Here is a 17,152-nt window from a genome sequence, read left to right on the forward strand (position 1 = left end):
AACCAACCAGGCACGTTGCAAGAATGAGAGGGAAGCTTGCAACGCCGCCTGACTCCACTAATCTGCAGACGAGCAAGGGGTAACTGAAGCACAAGCAGGGAACAAGTCCCGCAAGACTCCAGGTCATTGGTGCCACCGACCCAATAGGCAGCAAGGTGGAGGCAGAAAGGGTGATCGTCATACTGAGGCAGAGGTGACGAACAACCGTCAAATTTGCACAAAGTGAGAATGGACGGATCCATATTACCGAGCCCATGGGGGTTTGCTGGGGCCCACAGGGTACGTTAGCCATAAGGGAAGCCCAGGCACCGAGGCCAGCGAAGCCGGTAGACCCCCCTGCTTATAAACAGGGAAACTGACTGGCAGAGGTGAAACCTCAAGGGCAACAGAGGAGAAAAGCCTAGGCAACCTAGGCTGGCCTAATGAAGCAGCTAGGCAGACCACCTCCATTCACAGAGGGAAAATTCCTGAAAATGAACAAAGAACAAGCCCATGAAACAACAATGCAAGCAAACTAGCAGCTGGAAATGTCCGCCGGCGCATAGGTTGCAGACTGCCCCAGCCACAGTGCCCCCCCCCCTCTCAGCCAATAACACTTCCCCTACACGAGTCAAGACGGAAAGCTCAAAACCACCGACTTACCCCAAAGGTGAAGACAACGTCACGCAACGAAGCCCTCCAATGGAGAGCGAGTCTCGAACGTCTAGGGAAAGTAACCCTGGCACCCAAGTACACAACCTACGAAGCATTTGGGGAGATGCAGCCCCAAGTACAAAGAACACCTGGCCACTACACCACACACACATCTGGTAGCCATACAGGGCAAAATCCACAAAAAGAAAGTGAGGCCAGATGTGACCATTAACCACCAAGCACATGAGACGAGAACTGAAGTGGTGAAAGGCCGGCCGGCTCCCCTCTCCCTCTTATCGGGGAGGGGGAAAGTAGAGGATAGAGTTCCTAGTTTCTTTTCTTTCTGGGTAACTACCCCGGTCGATGGTGGAAAATGACATGTAGGATAATTTATCCAGAACAGTATTGCAATTGGTGTCACAGCCATCAGCACAAAAGTTAGATTTGATTAACATAGTAAATTGATGGACATTAAATGTCACTGTGAATAATGTATATTTACAGTAATTATATATGTATTTACAGTAATTATATATGTATTTTTTCACAAAGGGAATATAATATGGTCTTGCATTGTCACATAAAAGAACAAATTATATAAATGTTAAGATATAAATATATGTAAATGGCTTATTATAAACAGAAGCTAAATAAAATGTTTCAAGTTATTCTTAACATGTGAATTTGGCAATCACAATGCACCAGGAGCAGTGACTAAATTACCTGTGTACCTTCATGCATTTAAACACACACAAGTTTCCAACTGTGAAGAACACACCAAGCCCATTGTGCTATAGAATGTATGTTCTTAAAGAATATTTATAGCCAAAGAGATGATTTACTTAGTTCCAGGCATTAAAACTTCCTCTTTTGAAGAGGCAACAAGAAAACAATTTATATTAAGTACTGACGAAAGGTATAGAACTTATAGGGCGTGACTTATAGGCCGTGACTGAAGTGTACAATCGATGAAGGGGTTAAAAAATATCGACCCAAGTTAGAATATGAAACAACAGATTCCCATTGTAGAACTTTTGACAGAAATGATTACTGTATGATCAACATTGACTCAAAAAATTGAACTCCGTGGAACAGGTTACCAAATAACATCAAACTCACTGAAAAGTTTGAAGCTTTGGATAGGTAAGTACATAAATGGGACTAGCTTGATATAAATCCAAGCTTCCTTACACAGGCCAATAGGCATGTTTTGCATTTTCCTGTATGTTTATCTTATAGTGCAGAGCAGGAACCTCAGTTTATTCAATGTTTTGCCAACATGGCATCTTTAAGAATAGCTGGGAAATCATTATCGTAATGAATCTACTTATTGTTTTTTAAAATTAAGAAAATAAAGGTAATACTCACCATAAGATTTTTTTGTATTAGCCAAACTGTTGAGCTGCTTATTTACAATAACTTTAGCAACTATTGGTGTTGATCGGATTTGTTCTTTTGTCCCACGTGCAGGTACTACAAAAGATGACCTGTACATCCCATTTCCTGTTATTATGAAACACATTAAACACTGACAACACTTTGAATAACTTGAGATCCGTGCTTTGCACTTGGTGCACAACATAAATGCAGCAGTTAGAACCCACTTCTGGAACACAGTCTCTAAATGGTGACGGGAATGCTCTGACGACCTGGAGAGCGGCCGTCAAGCACGAGTCTGGCCAAAGGATAGGAGAGAGACCAGGAGTGCTCCATCCTTCAAGGATGAGCTACATGATCCTAGCGGGGCACCCACTGGGATCACCCACCCACTATTACTCGCCAGTAACTTTCTATTCACAAGTCAAACTGATATTTGTGCACCATATTTCTACCAATCAAATAGGCTTTAGTTAAGTGAATACATATAAATTAATTGTAAATAGTTTTGAGTATAGATAAAAAAAAGAATGAGAAAATATAACTGGTAACACTCGGTCTTTTGTGAATGTATAACCCCAAATATATCTTCTTTAAACATTCTTACTTAATGTAAATATAATCTCATATACAACTGAAAGAAATAAACCAAGAAGCACAGCAAGAACTGCTTCATGAATTTAAAACTAAGATACTTTTTCACTAATATTAAAACAAAAACATATTCCATAAATACTTGCTAAAAATTTGATTCACTTGTTAGAAAAGTTCTAAATAGTGACAAAAAACTGCCTTGCAATCTCCCGGGAAAATCTGGGAAAATGGCAGTTATCATTAAATCAACATTCACAATGTTAAATATAGTCCTGTTATTATGCAACATGTCAAACTATCTCAAGTTGATTTAATATTACTCAAGCATATTTTGCCTGTTGGATAGGCTGAGTAACATGAATTCTGATTAACATTAAAATACATCAAACTGTTGATGGTAGTGTAAGTAATTTTCAACTGTGGGTACAACATGGCAATTAAAGACTCAAGACTCTTGAATTTTAAATGATCATAAATACTCCTAGTGATGTTACCTGAGACGTCCCATTAATATGGCTGTAACTGAAAGTGGATAGAACACAATACAGTCGAGAGAAAATTTCACAAAGGCTAAAGTCGGAAGGCATTATTGTCAAAAGAATACTATTTTACAATTACACTTGTACCGATATATTACTGACAGTTTAAAACACTAGGATAATCTCATCTTCTTCGAAGCATTGCAGTCATTTTCGCACTCTCCATTTTCGGTTGATTTGGGTGCTAGATTACGGAGAATTCTGCTTTGGGAGTAATGACCAAAGAGAGCTGGTAATAAGGCCACACCATAGCCTGTAGCTCTCTCACCCTGAAAGAATAACGCATATTAATCTATATTATGGTAAGCATAACTATCCTTCATATATATAAATAATGATAATTTACATATCTAAGCTCATTTATCCAGACTATATATGAAGGATCCCTCACCAGATAAGCCAGACATCAAGATAAGCAGAATTTTTACCAGGGAAATCCAAAAATTATCATATTCGCACTTTTGGTACCACAACCAACATAATTTGAATTTCCACACACACTATAAATCAAAGATATAATTTTAAACAAACTCTAGCTTATCTTGTTGTAGTTTGTCGTCTTGTTAAGACATTGCAGATCTTGAAATGTGTAGTTCAGGAAAATTTACGTTACCTAGTCTCCGGTTATCCAGATTTCTGTCCAGTTTTGCCAGAAAATTATCTGGATGCAATTTTGTCCAGATAGCCCAAATATTGGGTTCAGCGGACTTCGAATCATTTAACTCGTACAGTACTATCTTGAGGTTATCTTGAGATGATTTCGGGGTTTTAGTGTCCCGCGGCCCGGTCCTCGACCAGGCCTCCACCCCCAGGAAGCAGCCCGTGACAGCTGACTAACACCCAGGTACCTATTTTACTGCTAGGTAACAGGGGCATAGGGTGAAAGAAACTCTGCCCATTGTTTCTCGCCGGCGTCTGGGATCGAACCCGGGACCACAGATCACAAGTCCAGCGTGCTGTCCGCTCGGCCGACCGGCTCCCATTACTATATTATAAATATTTCTAGACACCCAACCAACACAAATGAAAATAAAGGAAGTGATAAATGTGTGTATCCTGGACCATTATCAAGTCATGTAAAGAAGGAGTGGTACAGAAAGCCAATATGCAAGGTTTCAATGCGAGGTAACAGGACCAAGGTTCATGCTATATGAACAAATCCACAAGGGTTGTGACGAGGGTTCGAACCTACGACCGAGAGGATCCCAGACGTTGCCTTAATCACGCAATTGTGATTTGTGTGTGTTCGTGCTGTATACTCGCCTAGTTGTTGTGTGTAAGAGCAGATTCGACAAGCTGGCATCTGTGAAGAGCGGAGGCAGGAAATAACATTGCAGAGAAAGACCAATCTATAGGGTGAGCAGTCCCTAACATGAGAGAAGGAGTATCGTTCATGTCTGTAGACTTAACACTTCTTTCTGTCATTGTGTGTCGGGTGTAATTTTCAACCACATTACTGTGACTTACTATCTGCATATAATTTAATTCACATATTGCATATTAATTCTAATTGATATACAGTACTGTATTATATAATAAACAATTGTATTTCATGTGCCATATTATATAATACAGTAAATTATTATAACACTGCCTGGGATCACAAAACTGTTTCCCTCCTCCCCAATTTTAACATAATGGGTAGAAGACTGAATCTGATGAAACAACTAATAGAGCATGAAAACTCTCGAGGGAGCTGGTCGGCCGAGCGGACATGCTGGACTTGTGATCCTGTGGTCCCGGGTTTGATCCCGGGCGCCGGCGAGAAACAATGGGCAGAGTTACTTTCACCCTATGCCCCTGTTACCTAGCAGTAAAATAGGTACCAGGGTGTTAGTCAGCTGTCAAGGGCTGCTTCCTGGGGGTGGAGGCCTGGTCGAAGACCGGGCCGCGGGGACACTAAAAGCCCCGAAATCATCTCAAGATAACCTCAACTATGCCAAAAGCATAAATCATTCACTAAAACAACTGCATACTACTACTACTACTGAATATATTCCGTCAGATGAGAAACAATTGGGACACTCAAACTGACTTGTAATCAATGGTAGTCAGTCAGATGACCACAGTTACTAAGTTGAAGAATACCATATGGGTCTATCAGACAAGCTATTAACCCTTCCACTGTGCAAGACGGCTGGGAATGATCTCGCTAACTATCCTTAAACTGCACGACGTGATTGAGGAAGTTTTATAGTATATAGCGAGTAGATTATGCCAATAATATACTCTCTCTTAACTCATTAGCCTAATGCAAGAAGCAAATCTCATTAATACTAATTATTGAACTCAAACCTTTCCCTACTTACAGTTAATATTCCTGCCAACCTTTGGAGAACGATGAGGTGTTGCCCGAGCATATAAGCAGCAGAGTAGCGAGTAATAACCAGTCTACTTTCAAGTGTGGTTTAGAACAGACACTTTAGAACAGAGGGCGCCTGACAGCTGGGTGGACAACGCTTCGGATTCGTAGTCCTGAGGTTCCGAGTTCGATTCCCGGTGGAGGCGGAGACAAATGGGCAAAATGCTTCTTTCACCCTGATGCCCCTGTTACCAAGCAGTAAATAGGTACCTGGGAGATAGACAGCTGCTACAGGCTGCTTCCTGGGGGTGGAGGCTTGGTCGAGGATCGGGCCGCGGGGACACTAAGTCCCGAAATCATCTCAAGATAACTTCAAGATAACATTTGCAAGATACTGTACCTACTCTCAGTGCACTAAACTCGCTATCAAACCATTACTCGCCAAATGTCACCTGCAAACTTCTGTATACTACATTCGTCCAAAAATATATATATATTTCTCTTAGTATCTGTGTTTATTGTCACCATACTTTACGTAACAATAGAATCGTTACAAGTACAACACAAGATTTAACATTCCCATGAGTACATATGGAATTCGGGGCTCACATCTGCTCCCTCAAGCCTCCAGTAAACAGATGCCATATTGGGAAAAAATCATGGGCTACCCCTCCCTCTCAGTACTGAGAGGGCGGCCACAAGTAGTGCGTGCAGCAGCAACTCACAGCAAAGCCATGCATCTCGTGCCCACAACTCACTCAATAATGATAAAATAAATAACAGTGATAAATTAACTATGATAATGTCATAAGAGATCCTGACTATGATTAAAACTACATACAAATTTCAGCAACCAGTGAACCGAATGCTGGTTACGACGTTCATGGCACGATGCAGACATCCAAACACACACACACACAGACATGGTTTGGTGCAGCTATACATCATGAAATGAGACCTCATGTTCCTATATTTTCTAAACTTATGGAAAATTATTCATATTTAGGATTTAGTGATCAGGATTCTGATGATAATAATAGCAGTGTTGTGGCTAGAGTTAGCAAGGTGTGTAGTATATAGGAAGATATACCACCAACTGCAGTAGTGTATACATGCCAACTGTACCATTGGGAGCAGCAGAACAAGAAGTTGTGAAATATTCCCAACAGTTAGGAAAGTTAACAGTATCACGCTCCGCGCGTATGCACGAAGTAGCCCTGGCTACTACTGTAGTCCCATAATAATAGCACAATAAATAGAATATTAACAAATATTTTAAAATTTTGACCAAAAATGTACAATATTTATAATCTTTCAAGTGTTCTGACATCAAGTTTTGTGTTACATCTTTTATTTTGGTATCAAATTGTGCGCATTCTAAAGGCGCTTATTTTGAAACTCTCCCGAAGTTGATCGGATAAAAAATGAATTTTATACAAATATTTTTGTACCCTGTATTGGACGCGAGCGCAGTCCTCGGCTAGGACTCGAGAGAAAAAAAGTGGACGCGAGCAGTGCCCAAAGCTAGCGATAGTGGATTAAGGCAGTGTCTGGTATGCTCCCGGATGCATTTTCAAATCCTCGTCACGGCCCTTGTGGATTTGTTCATTAGCGATAGTGTTAACAGCAGTAAGAGAGCAATACAAAATAAAATAATAAAAATGTCTTCCAGAAACACATTTCCACAAATAAATGAACAATACTCACACTATGAACTGGATATGCCATATCAACGTGAATCCAGTTTCCTGGAAAATCAAAACCTAGATGAGCTGCAATGAAAAGACCAGCGCAGGAAGAAGTTGCATTTGTCCGGTCCTGAAAACAAAAAACAATTTTAATATTCTCCCAAACCAATTCTGTCCACGAGATAATCATTCTAGAGCATTTTGCAAGTCTATATATAGTACAGTAGTGCATTACACATTTAATGCTTCCTCAACTTTCCAAACCACAAATTCAAGACATAATTAGGTCCAGAATATTTGGCATATACAATAATTCATAAATATAAACCCAAAAACTTCATAAAACAAAAGGATATAATGTGGGGGAGTAAGTACGTAATTGTCAAAATACGGCGCCAAGCCGGAGAGAAAATGTACACCGTCTGTTTCACAAGATATTCAAAAGGCGTTAAATATCACTCAAGATGCCAATACAAGAGCAGGACATAAGGTGAATGATATCAAAAGGTATCAGATTCACTAAGGATTGTAATGAGTGACAAATGATCCCTAGGGAGATCAGGAAAGCAAGACACTTGAACATCCCAAAAATGGGTAATCAATAAGGAGGTGCACGGCTGCAAGTGGGCCAACTCAGTTTGGACAAAATGGAGCAGGATGTTACTCCACTGAATGTTGTTCCATTAAGTGACCATGAGTTGGGTGGGTGTGCAGAATATCCTCGTAACGTCAAGAAAATGGTAACTTTAAAAGTGTCATGACAATTTTTTGCCTTATGTAATGCATAGGAGCAAAATGCAATGTTCTTTGTAGGAGGACAGGTTGGGGTATGACTGACATGCAACCTAGCCAAAGCAGTCTCCAGTTGCTTATTATGGTGGTAGGAGGAAAGCCAAGGAAAAACGGTAATGTTTAAGAGCACAAAATTCATTACTTGTAATGCTAGCCAAAAGACCCTGCCAATGGTCGCAGATTGCAGCATGGATCCAAACAGGAAAACCCTTTCCAAGAAATATTGCAAGCATGAATGATTTCCTTAGTAGTGGCAGCTGAGAGTTCTTTCAAGGGAACTCACATATGGCTGGGAAATCAGGAAAATTTGACTGCTATATATCTGCAATTTATAAGAAATGGCCAGTATTGGATTTAGACCACCAGAGGATAAAGTTTAAAAGACTCCAGAGCCATGAGGGAATATGTAAGAGTCAACCTCAATGACAGCAATGTTGATGTAGAGAAAGCAGCTGCTAAAGAGCATGCAAAATTGCATAAAGTTTTGCTATGAAGATACTATTCTCCAGGGGTAAGTGGTAGATATAAATCTGACAAGATGGTCAAAGACCAGAGTTAATGGAAAGAGACCCGTGCCATTCCGAGCTCTCCTCTCTCGGGAGCGAGACGAGAGATGGAGCATGGAATGGACCCATGAAAAGGAAACTCAGGGAAGTCGCACCATAATAGTGCAGGCACTCCCATCCCAAATTATTGAGTCTAAGTCAGCAGACTTAGACTCCCATCAGTGAATAAAGCAATGGAATGAAAGTGAGAGGAAAAAATGTTCAATGAAAAGACTTTTCAAAACAGTTGGGGGAATATAGGCTTTCACCATTTGGGTCAGGATCTTGCAAAATTTCACAAGTGGTACCCTCCTAGAGGGCAAAGCGGGAACAACACAAGAGACATTACCAATGTGAACTGAAAGAAAATCTTGCAAACAAGCCACCTTTGCAGGAAAAGGAGGATGGCATGAGGGAGTAGGGTCCTCCTGAGAGGTAACAGTTAAGCATGGTACAAGCAGGAGTGGGGACCATGCCAGGTAGCGAAGGCAGTAAGAATCACAACAAACCTGTAAAGACAGGATGCGGGTTTCAACATACAAACTCTGGGTGGGGAATGAACGAAAGGCACCAAAACCGAGGCTTAACTCAGCATGGTGCAGAGCATTAAGACATGAAATAAGGCTTCTTTCTCTGACTGATAGATGCAGGAATGCTAGTGTTAGGGTACTGTAAGATAGCTGCAATCATCTCGGGTGGGGAAAGAGAACAAGAGTGGGTGACATGAGTGATTGGTGAATATCAGCCAAGACATTCTTATGACATGGGCCAAAAAACAGAGAGGACTGACAAGGACGATGGAACCTAGAGTTGGAAGGGCCCACAAAGGGTAAAGAAGATAGAAGAGGTGGAGGGACAAAGTGAAAATGTGTAGGGAAAGATTGGGAAGGTGGATGGAAATGCTGGCTGGTGGCACCAGAGGTACATACACACACAGACTCAGACTGAAGGAGAGCAGGGGAAGAAGGGGAGCTTGTGAACATATCAGGATCCAAGGCATGCAAATGGTAGCAGATCTGAAGAAGGGAAGATTTTACTCTACTCTGTTAGAGTGAATATTATAATATAGAGTAAGGCACAAGATGAGCTATGGGAAGGAAGAGTTGTAAACTGGCTAACAAGAGCCGTAAGTACTAACCAGTATAAAAAAATCAATTGCAAAAGATAAGACTTACTGCCACAGAATTCTTCATATCTGCTACAGCAGAGGCAAACTCTGCAAAATGAAGTTCTGGAGAATAAGGAAGAGGGTGTATTAGATCCCCAGAAGCTTGCCCAGCTGTTACTGCCGCCTCCTCCCACTCTTGTGAGTTAGTTATCACTGCTCCATGGAATTTGCCTGAAAATGAAACAGTTCCATTACAAGTAAGGTTTATGTGAAAAGATCTTACTATTAAGTGAACAAAAATGTTACATTTAGAAGTACAACATACATGAGTATCCAGTATATTGCTACACATTTGTGTTTCACCAAGTTTTACAGATAAACCTCTTTTTCTTTTGCAATGCACTTCATGGGCATCTGCATTTTCTTTTCAAAGTAATTAACCACCCAAACAGATATGCAACTTGCTATCACTTGGTAAGTACAGTACAAGATGATTACATTAAACTAAACACCTAAGTATTATGATATGATTATTAATGATCAATTTACTTTTTTTATAATACACAGGTATTTACATTTATAATTTCACCATAAACTCAAAAGTAATTAGACAGACTACAAATAATGAATCTTATGACAAGTTTATTTTGGTTTTAATTTTTCACAATAGGTGTCCATTAAATATTTCAAGAGGGCCTCATCACATTAAAAACTTCAAATAAGAATAATATTTAATCGACTTGAAAATGGTCCAAGACGGACCGAAACATTGTCGTCCCTTCACCTTCTAGTGTGTGGTCTGGTCAACATAATATTTAATTCATAAAATATAGAAAGGAACATACTACAATTGCTACCTTGGAGCTACAGTAAATGTATATTACATAAAGCCACTAGTTAACCACAGTGTTTCAGGCATAAAAGTTCCAATGTTCCCAAGTAGCTTAAATAACCCAGTATTGAATACAATGAAATGCCTCTTTCTGTTTGAGCCCTGGTGGCTCCCTGAAGCTATCTCATTGAGATTGCTATCTACTAGATCCCATCAGTCACCAAGCTCTGTTTGGCTTACTGAGAACCAGGGCCAGAACTGGTCCCCCTTCTCTTAGACACGGAGAGCGAATGACATTCTGGCACCCCCACTAATACATTACCAAGAAAGCCAATGAAGCATTACAGACCACTGCCTTGTTCACAAGAACTAAAGCCTCAAAAGCTACCAAACATCTCCCTCAATGTAAATAAACAATAAAATCTCTTGAAACTAGCTCAAACCAGTTGGTACCAACCAATGGCCACCAGGGGTCCCAGAGCCCCAGCCCCCCACCAACCAAGTCAGTTCTGGAACAGATGCCATCACCTTCAACAACAAGCTTGGAAGGGCGGGAGACAGAGAGCTACTGGGACTCAACCAGAGACATTTTATTACATTCAATGCTGGGTTTCTGAGGGAGCCCCTTCTGGCTCTCAGAAGCTAACTAATCACACAGAAGAAACCCAAGGGGACTTAACAAAGAGGAGGAGCGCTAGCAGGCACTATGACAAAGGAAACAGACTGAGAAACACAGCCTAAAGCAACACAGATATGACTGAGCCCAGGAACAGTGACAAAATACTGGACCACCAAGACCCTTTGAGACTTGCAAAATCCATGTGCTCGAATATCAGCCCAGGACATGTTTGAAAAGCCAGCCACAAATACAGTATATTAACAAACATCATGGGCATGAGTAGATCACAGTCTTGTGAACCCAATAGTGGCTGTAATGCTTCGTTGACTTTCTAGATGCTGTATCGGTGAGGTGGTAGACCGTCACATGCTCTCTCTGTCTATATGAAGTGGCAAACTTCTGGATCTAGTCCCTGGCAAGCATAAGAACTCTGCAGAGTTCTTAGAGAGGGAGAGGGTAGTAGTAGACTACCCTCTCGTTGCCTGTAGCTGTAGCTACTCGTACCTGTAGCTACTCTACTACATATCCCTCTACTGAGGGAGATGTAGTAGATAGGAGCAATATCTAGTAGTAGATAGGATAGCTTCAGGAAGCCACAAGGGGCTCCCCAGAGTAAATATGCTGCATTTAATATTGAGAATGCAGCCCATTAAACTACAAACTCGGTTTAATCCTAATGCCTACCTTTACGGTAACCTACAACAATAATCTAACAAATGAAAACCTCTGGAAACATTATTAAAATTCATTATGCCCAAGATGCATTGAATCAGTATTCTACTTCCCACCAAACTACAAGCTATAGTTATATTTATAGAAAGAAACCAGGCAAAAAGCTGCACTTAAATACAATATACAGTACAGTAATTAAATCTAGCACAGACCCACCTGTTGCAGTTCCTTGTGCGCCTGTAAGTGTAGCCATATCCAGGATGGTTGTGCAGTGCAAGTCTTTTGCGGCATATGCCACTCCATCACTCAACACAAGACGACCCTCAGCATCAGTATTGTTGATTTCTACAGTTCTACAGTCATGAAGTTTACATTAATGATATGCAGAAAAAGATTAAAGTGTGTATACGTACATGCACTCTTTATGTGCGTGAACATGTGTGCACATTCATGAGAGCATTGACTATGTATGTATACTGTAACAACATTCAACATCATGTTGATCAAATTTAAAAATATACAACTTGATTAAGTTTAAGAATAAGTTTAAGCATTTTGGATTGATGACTGAAATTTTGTATTTGTGACTAACAGGAGAATTCAATGTTGTTGAAAGAAGCCCAACAATTGTTAACTCTGTTTAAAGTTGAAGGATTGAAAGAGGGCCTCCTTGATGGCTCTTGGAATAACCTAACATTTCCAGGTTTAAAGCGACGCACAATATTGTGAAGAGGAAAAATGAAGCCTCACCACAAAACCAAGAGCCTTCAACCAGTGATGCTTCAGCAGCTGGCAGTCACAACTGTCCTTGCTAAGCTCACCACAAAACCAAGAGCCTTCAACCAGTGATGCTTCAGCAGCTGGCAGTCACAACTGTCCTTGCTAAGCTCACCACAAAACCAAGAGCCTTCAACCAGTGATGCTTCAGCAGCTGGCAGTCACAACTGTCCTTGCTAAGCTCACCACAAAACCAAGAGCCTTCAACCAGTGATGCTTCAGCAGCTGGCAGTCACAACTGTCCTTGCTAAGCTCACCACAAAACCAAGAGCCTTCAACCAGTGATGCTTCAGCAGCTGGCAGTCACAACTGTCCTTGCTAAGCTCACCACAAAACCAAGAGCCTTCAACCAGTGATGCTTCAGCAGCTGGCAGTCACAACTGTCCTTGCTAAGCTCACCACAAAACCAAGAGCCTTCAACCAGTGATGCTTCAGCAGCTGGCAGTCACAACTGTCCTTGCTAAGCTCACCACAAAACCAAGAGCCTTCAACCAGTGATGCTTCAGCAGCTGGCAGTCACAACTGTCCTTGCTAAGCTCACCACAAAACCAAGAGCCTTCAACCAGTGATGCTTCAGCAGCTGGCAGTCACAACTGTCCTTGCTAAGCTCATGTACTGCAAAGTAGTGGTGTGTTACCCTCACACCTGGAGATGATTTCCGAGCTTAGCGTCCCTGCAGCCCGGTCGTCAACCAGGCCTCCTGGGATATGTGTCGTGTTACGTGACGTGTTAGGTTATCTTGAGGTTATTTTGAGATGATTTCGGGGCTTTAGTGTCCCTGCGGCCCGGTCCTCGACCAGGCCTCCACCCCCCAGGAAGCAGCCCGTGACAGCTGACTAACTCCCAGGTACCTATTTTACTGCTAGGTAACAGGGACATAGGGTGAAAGAAATTCTGCCCATTGTTTCTCGCCGGCGCCCGGGATCGAACCCGGGACCACAGGATCACAGTCCAGCGTGCTGTCCGCTCGGCCGACCGTTACGTCAATTTTCAAGAACTATTTATTTCAAGATGTACAATATCAATCAAGAAGACGAACTACAACAAGGTATGCTGAAGTTTCTTAAATTACAGTACAGGGCCTGTATTGGTATATTTTTTAATTATACTGTGTGTGAAAATTTAAATTATGTTGGTGGAACAAAAAATGGTGAATATTAATGTTTGGACTTTGCCAGTAAGAATTCTGGTTATCTGGATGTCTGGCTTATCTGGTGGGAGATCCTTCCCATATAACCCGGATAAGTGAGCTCATACAGTACAGTATTTAGAATTTAGAATTTAATATAGCAAACACAACAGGGCTGGGGCCTATTAATATCTTTGAGAATTTAATTTCAGCCCATGAGCGTAGGTTCGCATAGATTCGAGCCCTCATCACAGCTCCTGTGGATCCTGTGGTTTATAATCTCATTATGAGAATAGTTAAAAATGAAGGCAGATTTTTGTTTTCATGGGGTTAGGTGAACTCATTAGATCACTATATAGATGCATTATAACCACATTTACATCATTTGTATAAAAGCCAGGTGATAATAACTGAAATCAATACAGTATATGAAGCTAACCTCATTACCCAGGGGATAAACTTGTAAGTGTTCATCGTAACTCGTGCAAAGGAAATAATTTATTTCAAAACATTCATAAAAAATATTTAACCCTTAGACAGCAGCTATAGAGAAATGGTCAGATGAAATGGTCATACCTGCCTATGTGCACAAAAAATTTAAAAATTCCAACAAATAATTTTTCATTAAAGAAATATAAATTTGAATCCAAATGTAAGAAAAACATAAAAATAAATGAACATTTATCCCATTGGAGGAGCTCTTGAAGAGTGTGTGTGTGGTGGGTGTGGGTGGCACCTGTCAACGCCCGGTGCTCGACTCTGATGATGCTCCCTATGTTATCCTCAGATGGTTCCCCGAGTGTTTATCACTTGTTTCTCTTCATTTACAAGAGTACAGTATATGTGTGTGTTGATTAACATGATGAATCACATAATTCCCATAATACAATTGGTTTCAATAACACATTTCAATTGATTGGTTTTCCTGGTATTCTCTATTACAACTAGAGAGAGTAGTGAAAAGGATATGGACATAATATACAATGGTGTTGGGCTCTGGGCGATGACATTTGTCCTAATTGGCACCATATGGGCAAGAATACTGATTGAAAGCATGAGCTACCAATGTGGCACAAGCACTTTTTCCTAGTACAAGTAACCATGAAAGGTAGCAGGATTTTTTTAAATGGTAAAGGTAAACTCCATTAAATTCACATGAGCTATTATATCCATATTTGCATCATACAAGTAAAACCCAGACAACAACTGTTTATATTGTTGTATGACGATAACCTCATTACCCCGAGAATCAATGTATGACGATAACCGCTGCCAAGGGTTAATATAGTTTGCATGCAGACTAAATTAGACATTTGGAAACTCAGACAAGAACAGAACTGGCTGTAAATAACTTATATTCTAACATTCATTATCCCAAATTTTTACTAAAAAGCAGTTAATTTACCTTCCTGAATATAATGTATGAATATCATCTGGCTTGGTTGCGTTTGGTCCAACGGCATTTTCAGCTAAACAAAACACAGCATGAAGGTTTTGTGTAAAACCTGCTTGAACAGCAACATAAAAGGCTCCTAATATTGCTGCCGCACCTCCACAATCTCGCTTCATACCAGGCATGCTTGTCTGATGAAGCAACCATTGATCAGATAGTTATATATATATAAGCTAAAAAATAAAGTCACAAAGAATTAACGCAATTGCCTTTCGCATCTTGGCTTACAATATATTCAACATCTATAGCAATAACATACAGGTACTTGTATAACACAGAGAATAACTCCTCACCTTGGTTTTAATACTTAGGCCGCCGGTGTCATAGACAATACCCTTGCCAACCCAGGCAATATTTTCACTTCCACCAGGTGGGGTGTGAGAAAGCACAACAAGAGCTGGAGGATGGAGTGCGGCTTTTCCTACACCATATATACCACCAAAACCTTTAGCAGCCAGCTCCTCGCCTCTAATAATTAGGGGTTTGATTCCCAAAACTTGTGCCACCTTCTGCACTTCCTGTTCAAAAAAATTCCAGTCACATATTGAGTATTTTCAGTTGCGGAATAAACTACATATTTCATTACAGATAAATACAGAGAAGTGGCTTTTCCAAAATCCAGCCTATCATTTCCAATCTATTCTAAATTTGTGAATATTTAGCTTTTTCATTATTTATCATCAAATATTTTGAAACTTTCTTAAAGCAAATATTATGTCAAACTCAAAATAAAACTACAGATTTTTATTTCACCTATGACCAATGACTTTTCCAAGAGATTAGCTCCTCGTACTGGACTCAAAACTTATGGCAAGCAATATTAAAGATGATTGCCCTCATACAGTCTTTCTCACAGTTTATGAGAGAATATTACTGTGCCAACCCTTAATTTCAACCTGTCATATGATAGATACCTATTACAAACAAATACTGTTTGCTGCAAATAGCTACACTATAAAACAATATGGCTTTCACCCTTACTTATAACAAAAATCCAGAGCTAAACTCTGAAAAAATCTAAATTGCCACTGGACATTCCAGTAACAAAATCGGTATGATATTTAGATGGCTCTCTTATATAGAGGTATGAATTTTGGGGATGCCACTGTATGATAAAACATCCCCATGCAGACGAGGAGTCACAATAACGTGGGTGAAATATGTTGACCAAAAACACACACTAGAAAGTGAAGGGACGACGACATTTCGATCCGTCCTGGACCATTCTCAAGTCAATTGTGAACGATTGGGACAACGACGAAACATCGTTGTTCCTTCACTTTCTACTGTGTGGTTTGGTCAACAAACATCCACATCATCCAAACAATGAAAGGCTTCAGTGACGTCATCTTTCTCAAGAATACATCAATGGACATCTGCTTTTAAATTTTCTCCATATTCCTTTTCCTTCAATAATGCATGAAACATGGGCTAATATTTGTGACTAAATAAACTGGAACCTTTACAGCGTTTGAGTCCAACTCCGCAGTGCATTTTAGAACATAGTAACTCATTCCAGAGAAGAAACTTGCCACCAATGACAAGTCTCAAAGACACAGAGAAATTATATGAATGCTCAATTGATAACGGCTATTTTGATGATTGTGGAAATAGGTGTACCTAATAAAGGAACACAAAATGATCCAAATTAATCAGTACTGTACTATCTTCCTGACTAATAGGAAGCAGCATGCAGAACCCTTCAAAAACAAAATAACAATGCGCACACACATGCGTGCCTGGGCTCGCACACAGGCGCGCACACACACACACACACACATTACGGGGAGGGAGGGGGAGGCGATGGGCGGGAGGATGAGGGGAGGAGGTGATGGGCGGAAGTATGAGGGGAAAGGTCAAGTGTAGGAAGGGACAAGATGGAATGAGGGGTAGGGAGGTCGAAGGGACGGGAGAGAAGGGTAGGGGGTGATGAGGGAGGGGAGAAGGGTAGGGGGTGATGAGGGAGGGGAGAAGGGTAGGGGGTGATGAGGGAGGGGAGAAGAGTAGGGAGTGATGAGGGAGGGGAGTATGGTTGAAGGGGGGATGTGGGAGATTGTCGGGTACCCACCCATCACCAAGTACCCCTCCTAGT

At 40.8% G+C, this 17,152-nt stretch overlaps 1 protein-coding gene across 3 annotated transcripts in view; it reads right to left on the reverse strand.

Annotated features, from left to right (window-relative positions):
* Positions 1-1,109: 1,109 nt before the first annotated feature.
* Positions 1,110-17,152, reverse strand: part of grsm (granny smith) — a 46,404-nt gene continuing 30,361 nt past the window's right edge. For all 3 annotated transcript variants that reach the window (XM_045728458.2, XM_045728457.2, XM_045728459.2), the window contains exons 6-11: positions 15,354-15,578; positions 15,013-15,191; positions 11,918-12,054; positions 9,646-9,809; positions 7,153-7,263; positions 1,110-3,412 (exon numbers count right to left, since the gene is read on the reverse strand). In XM_045728458.2, the coding sequence (XP_045584414.1) occupies positions 3,257-3,412; positions 7,153-7,263; positions 9,646-9,809; positions 11,918-12,054; positions 15,013-15,191; positions 15,354-15,578 (972 nt within the window). In that variant the 3' untranslated portion in view covers positions 1,110-3,256. The remainder of the gene's footprint in view (positions 3,413-7,152; positions 7,264-9,645; positions 9,810-11,917; positions 12,055-15,012; positions 15,192-15,353; positions 15,579-17,152) is intronic.

The sequence above is a fragment of the Procambarus clarkii genome, chromosome 85 (assembly GCF_040958095.1).
Source record: "Procambarus clarkii isolate CNS0578487 chromosome 85, FALCON_Pclarkii_2.0, whole genome shotgun sequence".
In the NCBI taxonomy this organism is placed as follows: domain Eukaryota; kingdom Metazoa; phylum Arthropoda; class Malacostraca; order Decapoda; family Cambaridae; genus Procambarus; species Procambarus clarkii.